The sequence below is a fragment of the Schistocerca americana genome, chromosome X (genome assembly GCF_021461395.2).
Source record: "Schistocerca americana isolate TAMUIC-IGC-003095 chromosome X, iqSchAmer2.1, whole genome shotgun sequence".
Classification (NCBI taxonomy): Eukaryota; Metazoa; Arthropoda; class Insecta; order Orthoptera; family Acrididae; genus Schistocerca; species Schistocerca americana.
The window spans coordinates 163,932,478-163,960,118 of NC_060130.1; the positions used below are offsets into that span (position 1 = coordinate 163,932,478).

Here is a 27,641-nt window from a genome sequence, read left to right on the forward strand (position 1 = left end):
ATACTGAATTTTTGAGATGGAAAACTTTTTGTTGTTGAAGTTAGGCGAAAAAAATAAATAAATAAAATGCGGACAAAATCCTAAGAGTACATAATATTTTCATCTACTCCAAACCAGAACTCTGTTAGAATTTTTAACTGGAGATAATTTTGGTTAAATGTGAAGGGCAATGGTCCAACTGCACATCAAAAATTTATGCTGTTGCCCATGCAATTTTGGTATGAGAAACAGATTGTGAGATTTGTAATTAACCTGTTACTAATTTTTCTGAACTGTCTACTTTCTGACATAACAAAAACAACATTTATGCCGTGAGGAAGCATATCTTAAATAGGCCAACCGGTGTAGGGAGAAAGAACAAAAGTGACACAAAAAAAACAATACTTCAGTATTGCAGCAATATTTATTTTGTGACGCAGACTGAATTCCTGAGATGAACTTATTTTGGAATTAGCTACTCATATGAGTTTCATATTAAAATTTCAAAACTTATGGCAATATAATTTTGTTATGTAGCTGCTCACAGTTGTGGAGCTGACTCCACTTGTGCTCCATTTCTATGGTGATAATGGAAAACCTCCAGTCACATAACTATTTGCTGTGACAGATGCTTGAAGTGTCACTGTCACTGTAGTTATATAGTGAAGTAATCATCTCCTCCACAGAATTTTCCAAAACAGCTTCGTTCTGCCATGCTGAAGACTGTTGTAGGCCCTCTGATCATACATTTGTGAATTCTGGAATGGTGTCATTAACTGTGGTGCAATGTCACACTCTTCATCTCCTAAAATTAAAATATTATGCAGTTTCTCTCTTAATATCTGGCATACCTAAAACTTTCTCCATGTCCTAGCATCATTTACAGACCCAGGCCATGAAGCATCTACACTAGTAAACATTTTGCTATAATCACAGAGATCGTAGGAAAGCCCTTTCGGTTAATATATTCATCTCCGTGTACAACAGGTTACGTGATTGGTATATGGATGCCTCCACAACACTTGGAAACTGATTCTTCGATTGTGGCATTAACGTTACTGTTTCTAGTTCTTCTACGATTCTATGAAATTGGACCCCAGAGGTGCTTTTTGGGTAATGTGGTAAAGAACATTTGAAAATTAGTGACATGTTTGTCTAGTGTATACCTACGTCTCCTCCTCTACCAATCTCAGAATCTGTATCTTCTAAATAGCACAAAAATGTCTTCATTTTCACTTCGTTTGAAAGGCCCTCTTCTTTCATGACTTTTGGGAGGAAGTGATTTGCCAGCAAAATAATGTTTTGATTCTTAAACCTGTAATAACCTCTACAGCCTTTCTATTCGGTATTTCTTTGGCCTATGTATATACTCCTTTCCCTTCCAAGCAACATAAATTATCCAATTTTTACTAAAAAAGTCTCGGTAAAACTTGACCTCAAGAAAACTAACTCAGCTTGAAATGTGCTACAGAGTTTATTTTGAAAAACACTTGTGAGAAACCTCTCGTGTTTTATTCACACAAAATTGGAGAATGTTCTTCACATTGAGCAACCTTCCCTACCCTTTTACACGAGCTGAGAACTTTCTCAGGGGAAGTATATTGTTCAACTCGCTGTATTCACACAAACCTGAGAACGTTGTCCCAAATTCCAAGAATAGAGTACATTCTCCATTTTATTCATACAATCCATTTTCCATCGTGAACAGAATCATCTTATGTTTTTGAGAAAAATAAATTATAAAAGACCCCAGTGCCATCAGAATTCAAAATTTTTCCTGGTTCATATGCATTATCCATTATCCATGTCAAAATATTCTTCTATTAATGTTCAGTACTTCCCATGTGTACTGCTTCGCTGTCTCCATGTACATTTTGCTTAGAAATTTTACACATAATTTATTCAAATCCAAGTTGAAAGATTTGTGTATGGGTCACATCTAGTTTGTACAGGAGTTTCTCGCACTAGTTGAGAAATTTTCTCTGTGACATTATTTATTCATATACTCTCTTACAGTTTTTTTTTGTTTTTTAATTCTTTTGTTTATAAATTTTGTGAGCTCCGTTCTGTAAACTATGTACTGACTTGTTCCATGACCAAATAAGTTTGGCTCTCATGGTCCTGTGGAACCTGATAAATAAATTTACGCATCCTCTGTATGATAATTACATATTATTTAACTTTACTCGTACCAGTTTTGTATTTCACTTAGAAATTTCCAACCTTGTACTAGTGTTCATCCAATATTTAATAATTTATGTAGAAATTTTTATGATATAATTGTTATTGCAGGGTGTTTGAAATAATTGTGTGCAAGTACTGTGGATCACAAGGTGTACATAAGAAATGTGGAGAACTTAACATAAGAGATAAAGAGTGGGGATGCCCACTTTGCACTAATGCCCTGACATCAGGTAATTCATTTTTGCACAAGTTGTCATTTTGGTGTGTAATTATCTTCTAAATTGTCTTGTATATATTTTACACAAATCGTAAAAACATTTCTGGAAAATTTGTTCAGATAGTAGTGGGGTACTTACCTACAGCAATTCATTCTTTTTTGAGTTGGGAACACTGATATTTTGGGTATGTGACTTGTGGAGAGTAACTAGCATTATAATCAAGATATTGTACATAGTCTACCAAACAAAAAGTAAAAATGTATGTCTGTTGATACAGGAATTACCATGTTGTGACCCTGCAGATATGTACAAAAACCTGCAGAAACAAGAAACTGACAAAGTTTTGACTTTTAAACTGGAGCAATAGCATTATTGATGTTTTCACCATCATTGAAACATACATCAGGTTGCTGGCCCAATCACTGTCACCTCTCCTGAAAGTACTGAGCACTTTCATCATATTATTCTGGCAGACAAAACAACGACCAGTTGATGTAATTTCATCTCCAATTTGTTTATCACAGGGGACTTCCCACAGATACATCTTCATGATGTTATGAAGATGTTGTTTCTTTACACATAATTCCAGAATTTGGTTTAAAGAGGAAAATGAAGTTCTGGTGTGTGTGGCTAGTGATCTTTATACAATGTCATAGATCCTTTTCTGAAAGTCATTGTGACTGGGTGGTGAATCAGTGCCAAAAATGGGCTAAAAACAATTGGTTTTGCTGAGTATTAATGCCTCTACATATACATACCATTCATTACTGATATTACTACTATGGTACATCTCTCTTATCCACTAATCACAGAGTTTACTTACTTCTACCATTTCTTGCAATTAAAAATGTAATTGAACAGTGTTTTGCTGAATCTCCGGGACTGATGACCTCTGCAGTTTGGTCCCTTAGGAATTCACACATACATGCTGAATCTGTGGAAAGGATGGAAAATCTGATAGAGTAGGTGAAGTCATTTTCTGGAGGAGGTTTCCAATAGTGTTTTGAACAACTGAATGATCACAAACTCAAAACGTGTAGCTGTACATTAGGGTGTCCTTTAGCTACATGTAATTATCTTAATGTTTGTATTTTTGCTCCCCCCCCCCCCCCCCCACTACTTTTGTTTGTAGAAGAAAGAACATTTTTCGTGTATAAAGTACTTTTTCACTTTAGTTTCTTCCACCTTTTTCTGATTCCTAGATGACTTGAACAATATTTGCGTTGACTTTTGTTGGAACATTGTCATCAAATAAAGCCAGTGCCATAGTTTCTTGACCCAAGTACCAGTGGTGATTTTAAATTTTTTACTGGATCAATATCCCTATAATTTATCAGTTGAATAGTGAGTAGGAAATTATGGTACGGTACCTTAATTGCTTCTGTTGATTGAAACCGTGCCCAGACTTACAAGCGCTCCACAAAAATACATATTGTTGTTAATGTGTTCTTCTCTGTGTCAGATAGTCAAACCAATTTTGGAACATGTATAAGTTGAATACCTGTATAGCTTTTCCCTTCCACCTAGAATGAGTTACAGCTCCTGGGATGTGAAACAATATCCCATTTGTTGGAATGCCACCAAGAAGGTCATTCTCAACTCCAGCAAGTTTTGGTAATAATCTCACTGTTTTTTCTGTGTAGGAAGTTTGTTCTCATAAAATCTGAAAATAATAGGCCATACATCATCAAATACTTCACTGCTACTGGTTATGTAAGCATTGTTGTTGACTTAGAACAAAGTTGCTATAAATTTCTTGAAAAGTTCCATGTCCTTGCCAGAAGTTACCCCCATCATTGAGTTGAAACAAGTCCTCAACATCAACAAAAAAATGTGATGACAGCAAGGGAGGTATAAAAGTTCACGACTTAACAGTTTTTCTAGATATTTACAGCTGCCATTTACTTGACCCGTATTTCTTTCTCTCTTGTCACAGCAAAGTGCCTGAATTTTGTCAGCTATACCCCACTTCTCTACTGCCAGGTCAACAGCCATGGCTTGATCTTTTCCAGGTTTCAAGGAACCCCAACAATTGTTCCTTGCCTTGAAAGGTTACTGATACAGTCTATTGCTTCTCTAAATTTTTTTCTGAGACACTGAAAAGAAGTTCAGGTTGTGACTAGGTTTTCAGTTTCGTGCCCAAAAGCTTCTGCAGCAGTCATTAATATGTAAACGCCATTTCTATCACTGAATTTGCACCTATGAAAAACTTCAGACGCACAGGGCGTAAAAAACTGCAGTGTATCTCAAGTTTTTGTTACTGCTGTAGTTTTTACTCTTGGTGGATATATGTTGAATGACAATAGGGGAACTTTCACTGTTGTCACTACTATCACTTTCTTGCCTTCTCGATGTTCAGTGAAAACTTTCTGACATAGTAATCTCTAAAGTAGCAAAATCTTGTTCCATTTCTTCGTATATCCTTTTTCTCCTAGTGATTTGCGTTGCACTCCACTTGTATGGTTTTTCTTCCTTGCTTTTGATCAACACAAGATGTATAGTCAGGTTGCCCTTTCTGACACCAAAGTGTTAAGAATTTCTTATCTTCCTAATTTTTCATCTGTCCAAGAGCATCAGAATGGGCTATGTCAAAGAGATAATCCATGTTTTCCACAAATATATATCTATTTTTTGCTTGAAGTTGTGCGCACATTTTTTGTACAACTTTCCATTTGTCATACAGATAGAGTACTTTTCAGTGCAGTGGTCTGTTCTTTTAGTAGGAATTCGTGCTTTATGCAAAAAAAATGGAAACTTCCTGAATCACAATTACTGCACTTTGTATTGTAAGATTTACAGTTCTTACATTGTAGAAGAAAACACTTAGGACTTGCTTCATTGAGGGTAGTTTTGACTCCAATAATTTGATTGGAAATAGAATTGACAAGAGAGACATTATGTCTTTTCTTGATATTCGTAATGAAGGACGTAAAGGTGTTGATGCCATTTTCCTCTAGGGAGACCATGACAGGACAGGTAATTTTCACCAGCAGTACAAACAGTTGTGAAACAATAATTTAAAAACGAGTGTGCTTGACTACTTTACTGTGGTCCTCCAAGAGCAGCTTCTTACACTTCGGATTGTGTGAAACAAGATAAATACATTGCAAAAATATGGTCACATTTCCATGACAAGAAACTGACCACCATCCCCATATAGTCACTGTTACCACTAAATGTTGTGTGAACACGAAATCACATAACCCAAACAGCTCGCAAAAACATAGTTGTGAAGGTTGGAGTATAATAATATTTGGCTAATACTGTCACAATTAACTCACAATATTAATTTTAATATGAAATATTTCTCCCTTACCATAGTTTGAACATAATGGAAACACAAACAATAACACAGCAGACAATAGCATGCAACTGTCACCACAAAACTTGCTGAAAATACCACAGTAGTGTCGCTGCTTAGTTTTAAGTGTTTGCCGCTAGACTGTAGCACTTCCAAATCAATAAAAGGAAGAGGCCACTGTCACCCCCACCTGGCTACTACAGCCAAAACGTACACTATTAATGTTTTACTGTTAATAAAATTATGATAGTTATTAATATTACAATATTGACTACAGTCTTAACAGGATTATTAAAAAGCAGTATCTCTAATAAGAAGACTTAATTTAATAATAATAATGATGATGATGATAAACTGCATAACAAAAATCACATAGCAAAAGTTCAAAACTCCACCTAACTCCATGGTTGTTTGTTTTGTAGGTGTGCAATTGAGCTAAAATTTGGCAGTATCATTTTGTTATTGATTGGAATAAAATGGGGAGGGGGGGCTAAAACCTTAGACAGCTGAAAAATAAGGGCCACCCTAGACCACATTCCCTGTGATCCTGTGCTACAGTATATGATGATGTGGCTGTAATAGCAAAAGGATGAGTGTAGACATTTGCACACTTGTGGGTATACATTTTCTACCAACTTTGTTACTCTCTTTATTTCAGCTGAATTTAAAAAAATCCAATAAAATAATGTGTTATTTAATAAATGTCGTCATCTCGTTGTACTCACCATCATATTTTGTGTGTTGTTATTATTATTATTGTTGTTGTTGTTGTTGTTATTGTTGTTGTAGTAGTAGTTTTCCTTGCTCTTGGCTAGGTACAACAGATTTGGTTTCCCCTGCCCTATCCCAACATTCACACCTTTTTGCATCTCCATCCAACATTTCTCTCTGGGAGATGCATTTTGTTTTACAGATTCAAGACACAGGATATTTCAGAACTTCGTGTACAAACTTGGAGCAGTGATAAGTAGAGATATTTATGCCTTTTAATCATCTGTTTGAGTTGCACACACCAAAGTCTGTGAGGTTCTGGGCATGAAAAAGAATAATTAAATACCAATTAATTTGATCGAAGGCACATTCAAATAGATTTACAACAGGTGTTATAAAGTCTGCCCAAGCCTCAATAACTGTTTTGTACCTTTGCGGCAATGATTGTACAACTGTGTCAGAATGAGTGGACTATTTTCCATGTCACAAAGTACGTAATTGGTTCAGGCAAACAGTTTAAGCTGTGGTAGTAATTGGAATAATGCGCACACTCTTGACCTGCCCCCAAACAAAATAATCAGGCAGCTTTAAATCGAGTGAATGTACTGGCCATTCAGTTGGTCCTGTCTCACATGCCCATGTCCCCCAAAGTCAACCAGTAGCTGTGCTAGCTCGTCAACTCCAGAATGCTCTCTCAGTTGTGCTGGAACCAGAGGATGATGGGCACAGCACATACTACATTGTTTAGTGATTCTGTAAGTTTAGTATGTAGAAACTGTTGCTAAGTTTTTCCAGTTAAGCATGCTACCAGAGGCATTGGTCTCAGGTTATTACCAACCACTCCACAATGGACTCGCATTCAGGAGGTCATTGGTTCAAACCTAGTTTCACAATGCCAATTTATGTTTCTTGTGCTTTCCCTAAATCCTTCCTGAAAGGGACATGGACAGTTGCCTTCCCCAACCTTTGCAAAATGAACCTCAACTCAGTCTGTAATGACCTTGCCATGTATGAGGTCTTAAACCACCTTCCGTCTTTCTTTTCTCATTGTTATCTTCTATCCACGCTATTCCTTCACAAATAGTCACATAAAACTTTTGTTGGTAAGATCTAACAGCATTTGCATGTGTGTTCCCATAGCCCAATATGCAGGTATTTTACCGGCCATGTAAAGTAGATGCACCTGTGAACAACATGGGTGTTCAGAAGGTAAAGAGTATTTTGTTGAAGAAAGCACAACACGGATTCAGTGTGGTCTGTGAAATTGGATGCTCGTTATGTCTGCAACTTCTGAAGGTCGTAGGTATATAGGTTGTTGTCTTGTAATACTTTCCAATTTTTGCATAACCTTTCCGCATAGCAGATACCACAGCGCACGTACTCTTTGAAGGTGCAGCACTAAACCTTTCTACCCGAGAATTCTCTAAATCCTATTTTCAAATCGCACATTCTACTATAAACATATTTAGGGTGAAAGACCCCTGTTCCTTGAAGGCAGCAAAGATGCTGTGGCATGATGTCTCCCTTTAGGAAACTGTTGTGACTCGCCAATCATTCAAAGCGCCGCCGCGCAATTACGCGCGTCCTCTATGTGCGGCGCTGTCTGGCAGCCATGCAGCTGTGCCACCTAAGCGGCCAGCCGAGCAGCGGCCGCTAGACTGGGACTCAGTGCTCATTCGAATGCTAACGTGTGCACATGTCTTGCTTGTCAACTTACTCTGTGACACATCCCCGCCGGCCGACATGGCCGCAGTGCGCTCCCACGCACAGCCTCGGCCTAGCCGTAAACAACCCGCTAAGAAACAGCAGCAAAACCTCTGGCAACTTCCTTCATGTCCGCGGTGTTTTACGAAACATTCACATGAGGATTGTCCCCAACGTTGGGCTGTGTGCTACAATTGCAAAAAGAAAGGTTATGTGTCTTCCATTTGCAAATCTGACTGCATACATGATGTTCGTGAACATGACGCTGATTCTAATTCGTCTGTCAATTGCACTTCTTCCCTTTCAGGGAAGTTATTCCTCACTGTCCAAATCCTTGGTCGAGATGTTAGCATGCAAGTGGATACCGGTTCTGCTGCCACTATAATTAATTCTCAGATGTATCTTCAGTTGGGTTCTCCACTCCTGTCACCTGTCACTCGGCAATTACAGACGTACAATAAACAGAAGATTTCTCTCTTGGGACAGTTTAATGCTGAGGTATCTTACAAATCCGTCGTTCGCACTGTTCCCATATTTGTGGTCGACCAGAGCAACGCAGAAAATCTTTTTGGTTTCGATACCTTTCACATTTTTGGGTTCTCCATAGATGACTGTCAGTATTGTCTCTGATGCTATTCCTTGTGCTCAACTGGATTCCTTGTCGATGACATTTTCGTCCCTTTTTTCTCCTGGGTTAGGCCATGCAAACGACTTTGAAGCTCATATCACGCTCAAACCCACTGCTCGGCCTAAGTTTTTTCGGGCTCGGCCCATTCCTGTGGCCCTTTGTGATCGGGTAAAACGGGAGTTGGATCGTCTCACTACTTCCGGGGTCTTGCTTCCTGTCACTTCCAGTGAGTGGTCCTCTCCTGTCGTTGTCGTTGCTAAGCCAAATGGTGATATTCGTCTCTGTGGCGATTTCAAAGCCACTGTAAATGCTCAATGCCTCATCGACACTTACCCTATGCCCCGTCCTGAAGAACTGTTCACTAAACTTGCTGGAGGCCAGTATTTTTCGAAATTGACCTTTCAGAAGGTTATCATCAACTTCCTGTCGACGCTGCTTCCCGGCAGTTTCTGGTCCTTAACACGCCTTTTGGCCTCTATCAATACCAATGCTTGCCATTCGGGGTTGCTAGCGCCCCTGCTCTCTTTCAGCGAATCTTGGAACAATTATTGCTCCCTCTCCCTGGATGTATCAATTACATGGACGACATTGTTGTCACTGGCTCCACCACTGAAGAACATCTTCAAAATCTCCGCACACTTTTTCACAGACTGCCGGTCTTAAGTGTAATCTTCAGAAATCACAATTTTTTCAGGCACCTATCACGTACTTGGGGTTTCAACTCTCTCGGGACGGTATTCGTCCGCTTCAGCAAACCGTCGCTGCGATCAATGCCCTTCCTCGCCCTACATCTGTTAAGGAACTGCAGGCCTTCTTGGGGAAAATAGCATACTATCACAAGTTTTTACCGTCTGCGGCTTCGGTGGCTCAGCCGTTGCATCGCCTGTTGCATAAAAACGTTCCTTTTCACTGGTCCGTGTCATGCGAAGCGGCTTTCCAGAAATTGAAGACTATGCTGAAGCAGGCCCCGTGCCTGGCTACTTATCGACCTGGCCAACATCTTGTTCTTGCCACAGACGCCTCTCAATACGGGGTCAGTGCAGTCCTTGCGCACCGTTTTTCTGACGGTTCGGAACAATCCATTGCTTATGCCTCCAAAACGCTCACGTATGCCCAACAAAAGTATTCTCAAATTGAAAAAGAAGCTTTGGCCATTGTTTATGCTCTTCATAAGTTTGGTGTTTTTCTCTATGGCTCAAAATTTCATCTTGTTACGAATCACAAACCACTTGTTTCACTGTTTCATCCATCAATGTCACTTTCCGACAAGGCTGCACACCGGCTCCAGCGTTGGGCTCTTTACTTGTCTCGTTTCAATTATGAGATTCATTTCCGGCCAACGGCTCAACATGCAAATGCTGATGCTCTGTCTCGCCTTCCCATGGGTCCTGATCAGGCGTTCGATAGGGACGAACTTTTGTGTTTCCACCTGGATGTTGCCGAGCATTGGGTTGTGGACGGGTTCCCCATCACTGGGGACAGGCTGGCAGCTGCTACGGGTTCTGACCCTACCCTCTCCCGGGTTTTACGCTGTATTCAGAAGGGTTGGCCAGATCGCCCGTCCGCTAAGACTTCTGATCCGTTGCGGAACTACTACACTTTGCGCTACCGCCTCACGGCTAGGGATGGTGTTATCCTCCTCTCCACTGACAATGCTTCGCCGCGTGTTGTGGTACCTGCGTCTTTGCGTGCTTCGGTCTTGTGCCTCCTTCACCAGGGGCACTGGGGTGTGTCTCGCACAAAATCTCTGGCGCGCTGTCATGTGTACTGGCCTGGCATCGACTCTGAAATAGCACACATGGTCGCTCCCTACGGCCCTTGTGGATCACAGGCCGCTGCCCCGAAGTCATCTTTGTCACCGTGGCCTTCACCTGAGAAGCCCTAGGAGCGCATTCGTGCTGACTTTGCGGGACCCTTATTGGCTCCTCGTAATTGACGCCTACTCTAACTTTCCTTTCATTGTCCGTTGCACGTCGCCTACCACCATGGCAACCACCAGTGCTGTTGCCTGCATTTTTTCTTTGGAAGGCCTCCCCTCTACTCTTGTTACTGATAATGGTCCGCAATTTGCCTCTTCCGAATTTGTGGATTTTTGTGTTCGTCACGGCGTTATGCATGTCACGGCCCTGCCGTTCCATCCACAATCCAACGGTGAGGCTGAACGACTGGTCTGCACATTTAAGGCTCAGATGCGGAAACTTCTGGCTTCTTCTGCTGCTGATGACGTGCTTCTCCAGTTTCTGGCGTCTTACCGTTTCACCCCCATGGGCGACCACAGCCCGGCTGAGCTCTTACATGGCCGACAGCCCCGCACGCTACTTCATCTTCTGCGGCCTTCCACCTCACGGCCGCGGGTGCCTTCACTTGGCCGGTTCACCACCGACGAACTCGTCTGGGTATGGGGATATGGCAGGCGGCCAAAATGGAGCCCTGGCCTCATCTTAAGACACCGTGGCAGACGCCTGTATGAAATCCAGACGGACACGGGTGTTGCAGTGCGTCATTCGGACCAGCTTCGGCCTCGTGTGCCAGCAACGCCTGTTCCGAATGCCGCTACACCACCTTTGCCTCTACCTGACACTCGGGATCTTGGCATCTCTCAATACTCACAACGCAGCCCTCTCACCGTCATCACAATGCCAGCACAAGAACGGACGCCACCAGGAGACGTGCCCATGCAGGAACCAGATGACCATCCTCTGTCAGAGCAAATCTACTCGCCTCCTCCTCCAACGGACGCCGACACGTCGCCCATGTCTCCTGTCATATTAACTGGACTTGCCGCAACGGGCAGATTGGTGCATGGGGCCCCAGCAGATTCGACCCCTACGTCTCCTGTCATCTCGACCCGTTAGCATCGGGGACACTTCCGTCCGTACTGAAAGCCTCCTCCTAGAGACTTTACGGCGAGTTAAACAATGCCCATGGACGTTAGCCATCTCCAGGACACCTCCATCAAGACCAGTGCAACAATTTCAAAGGGGGGAAAAGTGTTGTGACTTGCCGATCATTCAAAGCGCCGCTGCACAATTACGCGCATCCTCTACGTGCGGTGCTGTCTGCCAGCCATGCAGCAGCTGCGCCACCTAAGCGGCCAGCCGAGCAGCGGCTGCTAGACTGGGACTCAGTGCTCATTCGAATGCTAACGTGTACACATGTCTTGCTTGTTAACTTACTCTGTGACTTATATGTGTTGTGTCGTTCTGAAATATACTTGTTAAACTTGACGTTATAACAGAAACCTTAGCTTGTAGATGTGATTATCTCTTCCATCACCAGTCGCGTCACTGTAACACGTATTGTTTTCCTCAGACTATTCATAGTCCACATTGGATCAATAACAGGTACAACAAAATTCACAACTAGAAGCTGACCAGTTCTTAATGTCAGGTGGATAGACACAGTGAGCAAAGTGTATGCAACTAGTAAGCAACTTGAAAAGTATGTATTCCTTAACTAAAAAATAAGGTTGGCCTATTGTTTATAATGTTGACAGCAAGGTTCCGAAATATCCTGTTAAATAATTTTGATTCTTATTCCACATTTACAGAATTTGATTTATAGTGACCTTTAAGGTTAGTCGTATTATTCTCATAAGAAAATTTGAGAATGCCAGTTGTATTTAAATGATTGCCTCATTATTGAAAATATTATCCTGTTGCGTATTCTCCATTGGTGGTTTACATAGTTAAGTTTTCTTTTCTTCTCCCTTATCAGATTTTTCATCATACACACATTATGTCTTCTGCTTTACAATGATGTTGAGGAAAAGGAAATGGTTGAAGAAATGGACACTGGTTAAGATATGGATTCTTGTTTAAGGCAGATATGGTTTAACTCTCTGTCTGGCTTCATTAGTATAGACTTTCATTGATAGAGGCTTTCTGTGCATTCACTGTATGATTGTAGATGGTCGCTGGCCATGCTTAATGCTTTCCACCCTTCAGAACATACAAGTGCTGTACCTATAATGACCTTCTGTTGCTGAGATGTTAAACTCTGACCTATTGTCCTTCTTTCTGAAATATTAATGACTCACCATTTCCTGTTATGTGATACGAGTAGATCAGTGGACACAGTGATGCTTGTCTCCTCTTTCTTCGATAATCTAACTTCAATTTTTCTATTTGCTATCTGTATAATATCTTAATCTATTCATCAAAATGTTGTTCAGAGATGGTGCTGTGGTGGGACAGTGATCTTGTTTTCATGAGAAGCTGAATTCAAATTTCAGGCCTATTGATTGGAGGTTTACTGTGACTTCTGTAAACAAAAATTAGCAACTGTAGGCTGGGGAAAATGTCATGTGACATTCTCTTCATTTCTGCTTATACTTCTGAGATACTGAGATAGTGCTTACGTGTCCCATGAAATTGCTGATATGAATGGGTTAACTGACACTTACCTTGAACCGCCCCCCCTCCCTCGCCCCCCACATGCAAAAAACACTTTAATACTAATTTTTGCTCTTTTGATTAGTTGTACATAACCCTATAAAAGCATTTTAGCTGTACAGTAGAGCCCTGGTAATTCGAGCTAAATGGGGCTGAGGCTACCCTGAATTACAAAACTGGGATAATACGTAATCATCAGTAAATTGATAGGTAAATCATGAATAAATGGTTACCTATCACAACAATGATTAAAAAACAATATAGTACATACCTGTGTTGTATATACATACATGGGCTCACATTTCCAAGTTGCAACAATGTAAGTTACATTTTAAAGAAATCACCCATAGTCCTTTGTTTTTAAAATAGAACTTTTTGTTTACCAACAATGTTATGCCATCTTCTAAGAAGCTTGGCGTCAGTTGGAGTAGCTTCTGCTTGCTGCTCGATATAACGCGATACCACATCTAGCACTGACAAACCCTTTGTGTTAGTGATCACTGATACAGTTTCTCCAGGCAATTCTTCCTCGTCACTATCTTCAGTGGGTTCATTAACCATTTCAACAATTGTAAGATTTGTAAAATGCCTGTATTGAACTTGTCTCATTACAGGGTAAGAACAATGTGCAAATACTATCGCATTATAATTCTTCCTCATTAATTTTCGAACCAGCATTGTCAAGCATTAAGATTGCTTTGGAAGGCAAGCACTTTTTCTTCACCTTTCTTTTGGTCTCTGGAACAAAATCTTTGAAGTTAAAATTTTTTTGTCCATCCAAGCAGATTTGTGGTGGACGTGTGCAACAGGCATTGCAATAGCTGTGATATTTTTTAAAGCTTTAAGATTAGCATCCTTCCCTATTAGTAGCAGCTTCAGTTTATGGTCTCCACTTGCATTTGATGTGCAGCAAGAACTGTTAATCTCTCTTTGTTTCTTGTAGCTCAGGGCAGCCTTTTCTTCTTTTGAGGCTAGAGTTTTAGATGGAAGCATTTTATAATTTAGCTCTGTTTCATCACAGTTAGACAGTTGATCAGGAGTAAGATTTTCTGCTTGTATAATTTTTCTTAATTTCTCACAAAATTGTGAGAATCCTCGAAAGTTTTTGACTGCCTTACGCCATATCACTTGTTTCCCCTGTCCTACCACTGTCCTGAACTTGCAGTAAACTGTCTTCACCTTCCTTTAACTCATTTCTAAAAAATATAACTTTTTCTTGCAGAGTAGGTCATGAAATTAAGATTTCCTTTTTGTCTTTGTTGAGTAAACCAAACGAACAAAGCTTCACTTGTTTTTTCATACTCAGATTTCATGATTGTCTTCCATTCAAATGATGAAATAGAACACTTGTTTGATGAAAACTTCTCAGTTTTGTCTCTGTTTCTATTTCAATCTCCAGCTGTCACTTCACCGTCTCCACACTCAGCAGTAAGTTTTTTTTAATGTTTCTCCTTTGTCTAATCTTTTCAAAGCCTCCAGTTTCACATTCCGCAACACAAATTTTCTCTTACTCCTACCACTCGTTGTAGTGTATGAATTAAAAGATTAAATATCACACATTTCATTACATACAGTGCACTGTACATACATACAGCACTTTAAAATTAACGTGACACAGGTAACCAGGTTTTTACTGTATTGTTTTATACATAATTTCTTCCTTGTTTCTTGCAGCATTTGCTTTATTTCATTTCGTAAAAACATATTAATTACGTGGTTTTTGTATTTTGTGCAAAAAACGAACTTGTTTCCTGTATATACATGGTATACACGTTGTATACCTAGTAGACATAATATGCACTTTCATTTATTTGTTCCTGTAGCTACATAGTATAACAATTTTTTTTTTATACGTGGTTACTACCCATGTATTTCTTTTTGTTGCATCCATAGTAATGGATATTGTTATATTTTAGCCAGCAACTCTTCCTCCCTCTAAAGATCATGAATATGTTCCTGAAGACAAATGAGCTTCAAAAGTTGATGGTAATTGTGTAAATGTGAATAATTCTTTAAGCATGTAAACAATGTTGTGTCGTGCACCACAATTTATGTGAAAGTGTATTGACAGAAATGTTAAGGGGGATCCTTAACATTGTTTACGCACTGTGGTAGGGTCAAATTAATTTTATATTGTCCTGAATCAGGTGCAGGTTGTTATACGTCATTCATTTTCTTCTTTTCTTCAAATTATACTTGATTATTGCCAAAATTGTTGATGCCAGACTTAGTATCTTAAACTGAAACAATTTGGGACTTTTAAATTAGCATATTTAAGAGGTTTCACAATACTATTTTGTTAACTCCCTCAGCAAGTCAAAGTTAGTAAGTCAATGCTAACCCAGGTTAAATGCACTCAGTTTGTTAGTAAATAATGTTAAGAACCCATTGACATATTTTTAAGGATGTCATATTGGATAGAATTTACAATTTTAAAAATTGTTGTAAGTCTAGCAGTATTGTAAAACAATGATTTATCTGAATAAAGGAATCACAGTGGATATACAGGGTAATCATAATTAAAGTTAAACTTTCAAAATGCTGTAGAAATAATATCACTGGTCAGAATGATGTCAAATTGCAATGGAGTACTATCGGAGAAAGGGTAAAACTTATGGCAGAAGAAAAAAAATAGTGTGAAAATTGACCAATGTATGTGTCAGAATACGTAAATGAAAATACCTGTCATGTGCATGACCCATTGAAATTGGTATAAACACACTGGGTACATGGCTTTTCCTTCTTTTGCGTGTGCAACATTCACCATGACTGTCTCAATGCAGGATTGCGCTCTGCTTGTAAAGCTGTATTACAAGAATGATGACTGTGCAGACATCGCTCTGCAGAAGTTCTGGACACTGAAGGGATTTGGTGGGGGGGGCATTGGGTCCAATGACTGCCATTGGTCTGGAGAAAATAATTTGGAAATTCGAAAAGACAGGTTCTTTTGGTGTGCAACCTGGTAGAGGGAGGAAATTAAGTGATTTGACGTCAGTGTGGAAGCAGTGGCCACAGCAATGCAGGAGGGGATGAGCGGTGGTGTGCAAACGTGTAGTGTACAGAGAATTGCCTGAACATTGGACATACCTGTGAGAATGGTGCATAAAGTCCTTCTTTACTATCAATTCAAAATTACCCATGTGCACGAGTTGCTTAGTGTTGACTTGCCAGCGAGAGAGTAGATGGCGCACCTCCGCACATTGCAAGTCCAGTGAAGCAACTGCTGAAGCACCATTTTGGAAACGCTAGAATTTTTCCCATGCTGTGTGATTTGACCTTGCCATGGTGTATGGGCTTACGTAACTAACAGCATCACACCTCTACACCCATGCACACTGAGTAGTATAGTTTGCTTATCGTCAAATGTACACCTCAGGGATTGTTGTATGATTCATTTGTAGTTCTTCTGCCATGCATTTTCCCCCTTCTCTTATAATATTCTGTTGCAATTTGACATCATTCTGATCAGTGGTGTTATTTCTACAGCAGTTTGAAAGTTTAACTTAAGCTATAATCACCCTGCATTTGAAATATCTATGAGATTTTATGGTATTGTGCAATGTCTTTAAATAGTAAGGTTGTCTGTTACCATTGTTTACAGCCGAGGTCTTTGCATTTCATAACCAAGGTGTGTTTCAGAAGTCAGTAAAGTTAGAAATGTATTTTTCTCCGAGTGGCATTGGTTATATGGTCTACTGATTAAACTCTTTTTTGAATTCTTCATTTGTGTGGCCATATTGTCCGTAGTTCCTGTACAATTCTGGAAGGTATTTTTCTTCTGTCATTGCAACTACGAAAACTCCCCCCCCCCCCCACCCCCCACCCCCCTCCCCTCATCCCCACCCCCCTACCAAACGTGTTTCACTTTTTTGTGGTAAAGCATCATCAGCGGTCTGTAATTAAGTTATTAACATTTTGATTTGCTTTAAGGTGGAAAACAGTTTGTTAACAATATGTTAGTTTGTACTTATGGTGATTTTAGCTTTTTTGGATGTTAGATAAAGATGTCTCATTCTTTAGTAATTTCTTAAATTTATTGTTAATCACAATGCACCATTAAAATTGCTTGTTTGATGTTGTTACATATCGTATTTAATGACATGTTTCTGTTTCATTGTAATTCATTGAGATGCTTTGTGAACTTACATGGGTATCCCTGGAGGGAAGACAAAGTTCTTTTTGTGGAACACTATTGAGAAAATTTAGAGAACTGCCATTTGAAGCTGACTGCAGAACGATTCTACTGTTAGCAACGTATGTATCACTTAAGAACCACGAAGATAAGGAAATTAGGGTTTGTACGGAGGTATATCAACAGTCCTTCTTTTCTTCCTTTATTTGGGAATGAAACAGGAAAGGAAATAACTAGTAGTGGTACAAGTTACCCTCAGCCACACACCATGTAGTGGCTTGCAGTGTACATATGTAGACATAGACGTAGAACATCATCATCACTGCTTATCACCTGCACTTGCCATCTGAGAACAAGTAGTGGCCTTCCTGCAACATTCTGTGTCGTCTCGCACTATCGATTGGGATCTAACAACTGCCAGACCAGAGAATTCCCGTCCAATTTATTGGCTGAAGTTAACACCACAACACACACAGCTGTGTTGGGAATGGTGATGTGACCAAGACGAATGGACTACTGATGAATGGCATCACATTCGGCAATGAATTATGCTTCTGCACAGTCTCGAAAGACCATCGTGTGTGCAAATGGTGGTAATCTGAGGAGAGGACCCATCCTTTGCGTTTGGGTCTGCCACCTAGCAAAACAACAGAAACAAGAGTGCTGGAAATGGTATGTACTGTGTGCACCTCCTTTGCAGGTTTGGGCAAATATTTAGTGCCTCAATGGCCACCAGTCCCTCACAGGTGCACCTGGTGTTTTCCTGAATGTTGCTAGCTCCACTGACCCAGATGCTGTCACCAAACATTTTGCCCTGCCTTATGCTTGAGCCTTGCATCGTCTGAGAATCATCAGCCAGCATTTTGTGTCTTGAAACAGCAGGTGGAGCGAATTCACTTACCTTTCAGTACAAGTCATCTGGAGTCATTAGTACTCCGTTCAGTGGGTGGGAATTCCTCAGTGCCCTAGCCCTTTGCCGTGACATGGCTTGATAGCCTGACTGAATACACATCCAAATGCTCTAACACCTATTTGTGGCTTTACTAATTTCCAGCATCCTGCAAGGCACAACATCAGCAACTGTACGGTTTACCAGATTATGCAATAAATTGCAGAGAGCCTTCGAAGTTGCAATATTAATTTTCTTTATTACTCGACTATTTTCAAGCCTAAGCCATTATCAAATCATCCATTAAGCTATGCAATACCATACATTACAACAGGCAAAAGACTGAGTCTGGTTAAACACATCTTGTAAAGCAGTGCAGGGTTGAATGTCATTCACCTAACTGTGGGGCCCCCAGGGGGCTCACCGCTCTTTGGTGGGTTTGTGCTTGGCTACAACAGGGCCCCAGCCTTTGCAGCATCTTTTCCCTTTTGTGCTGCATGTCTATCCTCTTGCTATTCTTTTTCCCCTCCCTTGGGGAACATGTGTGATGTTGTTGGAAATGTGTTCTGCATATTCAGTCACTGATATTAGAACAGTTTCTCCACTGTCTTTCTATTTTGTTCTTTTTTCATTCCCCTTCTCCTGCTCTTCCTCCACTTCGGCATTCGAGGTTCCTCTTTTTCTTCTTCCTCCCTGTGTGCTCCTGAAGGCCAGCCCACGATTCTCACACTGTATCAGATGACTGGGTAATACGTAATTCCCAGCCCTGGGTTGAGAGGTGACCCACGGAGGGGTGATTGCCTGAGCTGCTATCTTCCTAAATTGCTGATTGGTCCCTCTGTCAGGTGTTTGGGAGGTGTGAACAATCACTTTAAGATGGGTGTGCCCCCTTCTGAGGGGGCCCCCCATTTGGAAGGAGCGCACCATTGGAGATGCTGGTGATCATGGGGGATTTTCTTGCCATGAGCCAAACATCATCTTCTCAGTCAATGTGAACTAAACGTAAACGGAATGAGGCTAATGATTCAAAGACCCTCCCAGTTGCACCAAGGTTGCTTGCAGTTTCATGTGCTGAAGACAGTCAGTCCTTTGCTACGGTAAATCCGTTTATATCCAGATAGGTTTTGATGCAGTTGCTGGTCCTGTGAATTCCTGCTCTCGTCTACGAAATGGGACTTTGCTTTCGGAGATTACTTCTGATTCTTAAGCATAACTGTTTGCCCCTTCGCTCCTCCATGTCTGTCCTGTTTGTGTCAAGGCCCATCAAACCCTGGAATCTTCCCGTGGTGTTATTTACACTAGGCTGCTCGATGGTCTGACTGAGGCAGAACTCCTACTTTTTTGATCAGGGTGTCATTGCAGTCCATCAGGTGATGAAAAAAGTAGATGTAACCTTTGTGCGCGCGCGCACGTGCACACACACACACACACACACACACACACACACACACACACACACACACACACACACTCACTCTTTTCTCACTTTTGATAGAGTGGTTCTTCCATCTAAGATCAAAACAGGGTATGAAGTTACCTCAGTCCGACCGTACATTCAGAACCTGATGCGCTGCTACCAGTGTCATTGTTACAACCAAACTTGGGAGTCCTGTCGTCACCCAGCCAAATGTGTAACCTGTGGTAGGGATGTTCACAACGGCGATTGTCTGTCTCATTCTCCCCAGTGTATCAACTGCAATGGCGACCATGCCGCCTCCTCCCACGATTGTTCCATGTATCTCAATGAGCAGACTGTCCAGGAGACTTGGGTGAAGGAAAAGATGTCTTACCCGGGTGCTCTTAAGTTGCTGGTGAGTCAGAAACCTTGTGTTCTACCATCTGGCACATACAGTGCTGTTCTTGCTGCATCTCGCTCCATGAATGAAATGGCTGTGCAGACATGCAACCTCAAATTTAGCACCACGATTGTGAAATCACCTAGTGTCATGGTAGCATCCCCACCTCCTCCTCCAGCTGTGCCGCAAACCACCAAACTCTCACCTCACGGGGCAGAGTCATCAGCTACACAACCGGCAGGCCAGAAAGGACAGAAGGAATACTCCTGTGAAGACTTCCCACGTCCCTCCAGCGAACAAGCATCTGAGTCTTCCTCTGCCAACTGGAATGGCTGCAAGAGGTCACACAAAGGGAAACGGTCTTCTCCTTCTCCGACTTGTAGATCATCTTAAACGGTGCCGCCACATGTTATCCTTGCCCAGCTGACCTTCATGTTGCCGGTATACACCACCAGCTGTTTTTCTGCCCTGGAGACTGACAGAAGGAGAATGCTGATGCCTCTGTGTAGACCTCATGGAGTAGGATCCTCCTGCCTCTGTGCTCTGTAGCAGCAAGTCTTCGACGGATGGCACTCGGCAGCACTTTGGTGACACCCCTTCATTTTTTTCCTAGTTATGACTCTCCTTCAGTGGGATGTTCGTGGTCATTGATCCAACAAAGAGGATTTATGGCTGCTCTTAGAATCACAGCATCCATTTGTACTCAGCCTCCAGGAAACAAAATTGCATCCTCACAGATGCTTTGAGCTCTCACATTTCTTCCCGGTCCACTTTGGTGGACTGAGGCATGCTGCGACGCCATTCACACACAGAGAAGTGCTCTCTGCATTTTTATCCATCATTGTACGATAGCAAACTGCATTCATAATAAACAGTTTGGTGCAGAGTGTCGTCGCGTTCTTCAGGAGAGCAAATAAGCTAACTGGATTTCATTTACTAGTTCTTTTAACAGTTCCACTCCATTTTCCATCGTGTCGGCCAACCTCAGATGGCTCTCTGGGACCAGGATCCATTCCCCAAGTTCCAACCTGACAGTAGCAGGCAATGTCATAGTTGGCCCTATTGCTATCTCCAACACCTTGGGCCACCATATTGTGGAGATTCCTCCCACTATCACCCTGCTGTCGTCGAGCAGAAACAAGGGGAGACAGCTTGGGCTTCTCAGAATAGTGAGTGCTACAATGCCACCTTTACTATGTGGGAGGTAGATCATGCTCTCACCTCATCCATATCCTCGGCCCCAGAGCCAGATGATGTTCGCATTCAGATGTTGCAGCACCTTTCTCTTGTGAGCAAGCATTTTCTCCTTCATATGTACAACTGCGTATGGGCAGAGGGCACTAACCCCAATTCTCTCACCAGCTGTGTTTGCAAGGTGATGGAACATTTGAGTCATGCCCGGCTAGTATGGCGTCTTGAGTCTTGCAATTTACTAACCACTGCACAGTATGGATTTGGTTTTCTGTGGAAATCCCAGACTGTGGCCGTGTTTTTCAATTTGGAGAAAGCCTGCAACACCTGCTGGAGGACTGTTATCGTCCGTACCCTCTACACGTGGGGCTTCCGTGGCAGTATACACCATATCCTTCAGGAATTTTTAAAAGACCAAATTTGTGGGTTCTGTCTTGTTGGACGCCTTTATCCAGGAAAACAGTGTGCATCAGGGTTCCATCCTGAGCATCGTCCTCTTTGCTATCGCCGTGAAACCTATAATGGCCTGTCTTCTGCTGTGCATCTCTGGCTCCCTTTTCGTTGACGATTTTGCCTTCTATTGCATTTCTGCACGGACTTGTCTCATTGAGCGGAATCTTCAGCGATGTCTCAATTCTCTTCGCTCATGGAGCATCAACAGTGGCTTTTGTTTTTCCTCTGACAAAACAATTTGTGTGAATTTCTAGCAGCGCAATTGGTTTCTTCCACCATCTATAAAGCTTGGGCCTGTTTCTCTTGAAACTACGAAATTTTTGGGGCTCATGCTCAATAGGAAACTTTCTTGGTCCTTTCGCATGTCTTACCTGGCAGCTCGCTGTATGAGGTCCCTCAGCGTCCTACATGTCCTCAATGGTACTTCCTGGGGAGCAGATCGAACCATCCTCCTCCGTTTGTACGGGTCCCTCATCCATTCGAAACTAGACTATGGGTGTTTTGTTTATGCATCTGCATGTCCATCCCTCTTACGGCATCTTAATACTATCCATCATCGTGGCATCTGTTTGGCCTCTGGTGCCTTTTACACTAGGCTGGTTGAGAGTGTGTATGCAGAAGCTGGTGAACTACCGCTGTCCTACCACTGTGACTTTCTCCTCAGCATGCCATTTGTCTGCCATGTGTAGCCACCCATCCTATACCACCTCCTTTGATGACTCGTTTGATTGCCAGCCAGCATGGTGCGCATCCCTCTTCTCTGTTATCTTGCAGAGTTTGCTGCTCTGCCACTTTCCCGATGGGTGTGAACCCTTCACCACCTTGGCTTCGTATGGTGGCTTGTGTTCACCTTGGATTTCATTCACTTTCTAAGGACACTACTCCAGCCTTGCTCCTTCACCTTTAGTTTCACGACCTTCACACGGAACTTTGTGGTAGTGCCTTTGTGTACACTGATGACTCTCAGACTGACTGTGGTGTCAGGTGTACGTTAGTCATTGGCACCAACATTTGTCGGTATCATCTTCCAGAACACTGCTCAGTGTTTACAGCAAAGCTCTGTACCCTGTATCAGGCCATGCAGTACATCCAGCAACACAGGCTTATCAGTTGTGTCATCTGCTCCAGCTCTCTCAGTGCCCTTCAAAGACTCTGTGTGCTTTACACCATCCATCCCTTATTGCAACGGTTCCAGGAAAGCTGTCACTTGCTCACTCTTGATGGAGGCACTGTGATGTTTGTCAGTTCTTGGTCACATCGGTCTGAGAGGAAACGAGGTCACTGACACTGCAGCCAAGGCTGCTGTCCTCATGTCTCAGCCCGCTAGTTCTTACATTCCCTCTGATGATCTCTGTGTTGCCATCTGTCAGGAGGTGGTGTGACTTTGGCATCACCGCTGGTCCTCCCGTCATGGGAACAAGTTTGTATGAATTACGCTTCTAGTGGTATGGATGACTTCCTCTCGGTCCTTTCGCTATGATGAGATCATTTTACCAAGGTTGCATATCGGGCACTGTCTTTGTAGCCATCGCCATTTGTTAAGTGGTGCTCCCCCACCACTTTGTGCTCATTGCCCTCAATATTCGACAGTCTCCATTTCCTGACGGAATGCCCTTTTTTTAACCACTTACATTCTCATTTGTGTTCACCATCTGAGTTACTGGGCGTTCTAGCGAACGACGTGTGGCCTGTCAACCGCATTTTACTTTTTATCTGTCATAGCAAGATGGCAAAGGACATTTAATCTTTAGTTCAGGACTTGTGTTTCTCTATGGCGGCTCTCTTTGTCTCCGTGTTCTAAATTTTGACGTGGGTGCGTACGACCGTCGTTGTTTTTCTACCCTAAAGTAAAACAAAACAAAAGCTAACGGTGGATTGTCAATGTCACAGGTTTGCTATTTTCAACAGTATCTGGAATGAGAGCGAGTTCCTATCTCAATCGCAAGACAACGTGATTGTCCTGGTACTGAAACTGGGTAAGCACCTCTTTGAGATGGACAGCTATCATGCAATTAATCTCACTAATGTAGTCCACAAGTTGCTCTTATGTATGGTGAGCCAGTGGCTGTGTTTCTACTTCAGTCTTTTGACTCTGTCACAGGGTGGTTGTAGCCAAGAGTATTCTACTGCTGACAATTTGGCATGCTTGGAGTCTGTCACTCAGTCAGCCTTTGCCCAGCATCAACATTTTATTGTTATTTTCTTTGACTTGAAAAAGGCTTATGACACCATAGATCATCATCTCATTCTCATTGCACCAAATTCTTGTCACACCATACTTTCTGGGTTCAGCTTGGTTCTTCATAAAGTGTCACCCATATACAAGAGACTGTATTGAGTGTGCCGCTTTTTCTACTGGCTGTCAATGGTATAGCTGCAGCTGTGGGGCCCACAGTGTCGCCCTCCCTGTAGGCTGATAATTTTTCCATTTACTATGGTTCCTCAACTGTTGAATGTTGCTGAATGCTTGACGGCAGGGTGCCGTACAAAAAGTGCAGTCCTGGGCTCTCATCCAGCATTTCTGGTTTTCAGACTGTGAAACATGCGTCATAAACTTCTGTCACTGTCATACACTCCATCCACATCCTGAACTCTACCTTGGTGACTAATTGCTCAGTGTGGTGGAGTCATATGACTTTTTTGGGACTACTCTTCAATGCCCAGTTTACATGGCTTCCCCATTTTCATCAACTTAGTGAACATGCTGGTCACATGTTAATACTCTTTGCTGCCTCAGTAACACCAGCTGGAGTGCAGGCTGCTTTACACTTCTGTGGCTTTACAAAGTGCTGATCTTGTCCTGTCTTTATTATGGAAGCCTGGCTTACGGCTTGCCATTGTCTTCCCCATTGCAGATGCTGCACCCGATTCACCGTGTGTGACAGGTGCCTTTCAGACCAGCCCTCTGAAGAGCCTGCTCATGGTTGTTGGGGTGCAGATCAGGTGCCAACAACTACTGCTCAACAATGTGATACACATTCGATGCTTCCCTGAGTATTCTAACAAACATGCCATTTTTTCTGGTAGGGAGATTCATCTCCCACAACAGAGGCCCAGGGCTGGAGTCACAATCACAGTTTGCATACAGTGTCTCTGATCTGAACTGCAACTTCCCCTGTTGTGGCGTAACAAGACAGCTACGCCACACTGAAGTAGCCGAAAGGCACGCGTTAATCTCACGTAGGCTAGATAGAGGCCTGAAACAGGATACGTAATGAATGGTAGCAAGAAAAGTACGTAGCTGCTATAATACTTAACTTTTAATCCATCAGTTTTATACAGCATTCCTTGATGATACAAGTGAGACTACCTTAAAATGGTTAATGGCGCCTTGCTAGGTCGTAGCCATTGACTTAGCTGAAGGCTAGTCTAACTGTCTCTCGGCAAATGAGAGAAAGGCTTCGTCAGTGTAGTCGCTAGCAAAGTCGTCGTACAACTGGGGCGAGTGCTATTCCGTATCTCGAGACCTGCCTTGTGGTGGCGCTCGGTCTGCGATCACACAGTGGCGACACACGGGTCCGACATGTACTAAATGGATCGCGGCCGATTTAAAGCTACCACCTAGCAAGTGTGGTGTCTGGCGGTGACACCACATTCCTCCCCCGCAAATCGGCGAACGGTCGTGTGATAAGGCTTCCGTCCGCCGTGGGGAGGACCCCATGTTGACGTATGCGATGAGGTGGGGAGCCTAACAACAGGCGAGGCTGTGCCACCCGCACCTGGCCATTCGGTCCGAGGGGAGCTAGGAAACGCCTGAAAACCTAGTCCAGGGTGCACGTCAACATGCGGTGTATGCGCCCGTAAAGAGACAGGAGGGGCCGAAGGGTCGACCTCCATTGCGGCGGGGTATCCGACGCGCGAAGACGCCATGTGGTCCGGAGCGGGCAAGAGTTCCATGGCGGAGGACGGCTGGTCACGGGAAGCGATCGGCGGCGCGTGACCCATGGAGGCGCGTGGCGGCTGCAGCGAAGCGTCGAATGTGGGCGGCGCCGGCGGGAGAACAGGCTGCGGCGGCACGTCGCCATGGCGCAAAATGGAAGGCATCGTTGGTAACACCTGGGGATGAGGCGAGCCAGTAGATGGGTCCCCAGGGCGCTGACCGGACGGCACCGTCGCTGAAAGCAGACGGGGAGCGGCAGAACCCGTGCGACGACAGAGGCGCAGCTGATTGAGATGCCGACGCACCTCACCTGAGGCCCACAAAACCAAATACATCGCGCGGCCGAGGCAGCGAAGAATGCGCCCTGCGAGCCAACGCGGTGAACCTCGATAGTTGCGATAGAATACAACGTCGCCTGGAGCAAAAGCAGGAGTCTGCCGCTGCACAGGAACCTGATGCGGCGGGTGCAGCAAAGACATCTAGATTCGATGAGGACGACCGTGGAGCACTTCCGCCGGCGAGCGACCATCTCGGGGCTGAGAGCGATACGATGACAAAAAGAGCAACAACGCGTCCTCCCGAGAATGCGACTCTGTCAACTTCAACATCTGTGACTTGAAAGTCTGGACCAATCGTTCAGCGGCACCGTTTGACTGAGGCGAAAACAGCACGGATGTCAGATGTTGAATACTATTGGCCTGGCAGAATGACTGAAATTCTGCGGACATGAATTGTGGGCCATTGTCGGAAACAATAGTCTGCGGAAGACCTTCAATGCAAAAGATAGCAGACAACGCTTGGATGGTGGCAGTTGACGTCGTGGAAGACATCCGGACAACAAAAGGAAAATTACTGAAGGCATCTACCAGAACCAACCATCGAGCATTCCAGAATGGACCAGCAAAATCGATGTGCAAGCGTTGCCAAAGGGAAGTGGCTTTTGTCCATGCTAAGACTTTCCGCGGCAGTGCGGATTGTTGTTCGGCACACGCCATGCAAGAAGAACACATATTCGTAATCGCAGCATCGATGCCGAACCAAGTACAGTGCTGACGAGCAAGTTGTTTCGTTCGCACTATACCCCAATGTCCTTGGTGAAGAAGCCGTAAAACAGAGGACTGTAACGAACGTGGGACCACGACTCTGGACTGATCATTATCAGAACGCAACAACAAAACACCACGTCGAACAAAAAGTCTCTCCTTATGAGCAAAAAATCGGCGAACCAACGGATCCTCGATCCGAGACTTTGACAAAGGCCATTGCGTAGCAACAAAACGCAAAACGGTAGCAAGGACCGGGTCAGCAGCTGTGGCTGTAGCTACACGACGAAAATCAATCGGAAACGATTCGACCACTTCATTGGTTTCTGAATCAATGAACATGCAAGCAAGTTCGGAAGAATCGAATGCTCTATCCTCAGCAACAGGCAAATGGGACAACGCATCGGCATTTCCGTGCTTAGCAGTGGACCGATACAAGATATCGTAGCGGTACTGCGAGAGGAAAATAGACCAGCGAATGAATTTCTGTGCTGTACGCGGAGGTACAGGCTTGTTCGGATGAAAAAGCGACGTCAAAGGTTTGTGGTCTGTGATGATGGTAAAGTGACGACCATACAAGAAATCATGGAACTTAGTAACACCAAACACGAGAGCCAAAGCTTCTTTCTCTATCTGTGAATAATTTCTTTGCGCAGACGAGAGCAATTTGGACGCAAAGGCAATAGGGCGATCATGCGAGCCAACTTGGTGCGCAAGCACAGCACCGATCCCGAAATCCGATGCATCGACCATCAACAAAAGGGGTTTCTGGGGATTGAATGGTGTAAGGCAAGTATTAGAAAGCAACGCCGATTTCAACTGGCGAAAGGCGCGTTCGCATTTCGTTGTCCAGACGAACGGAACACCCTTACGGCGTAAGCTATGAAGCGGAGCTGAAATGGAAGAGGCATTGCGCAGAAAGCGATGATAATAGTTAATTTTACCCAACACACTCTGTAGCTGCTTCATAATTCTTAGCGCAACCTAAGCCCAGTGCAAAAATGTCTGCAAATTCTTCACATAGACTAGAAACACTGTCTGAAGGCACAGTCTGATTCACTGATAGGACCTGATTTACTATAGACATGTTAAACAACTGAAATAAATCCAAACCAAACAAGTTCACTGCAGAAGAAGA

At 43.1% G+C, this 27,641-nt stretch overlaps 1 protein-coding gene across 1 annotated transcript in view; it reads left to right on the plus strand.

The window, feature by feature from the left end:
• The window catches only part of LOC124555175, a 247,777-nt gene that overhangs the window by 149,007 nt on the left and 71,129 nt on the right, over positions 1 to 27,641 (plus strand). Inside the window, exon 8 of the mRNA XM_047129001.1 lies at positions 2,272 to 2,393. Within this exon, the coding sequence (XP_046984957.1) occupies positions 2,272 to 2,393 (122 nt within the window). The remainder of the gene's footprint in view (positions 1 to 2,271; positions 2,394 to 27,641) is intronic.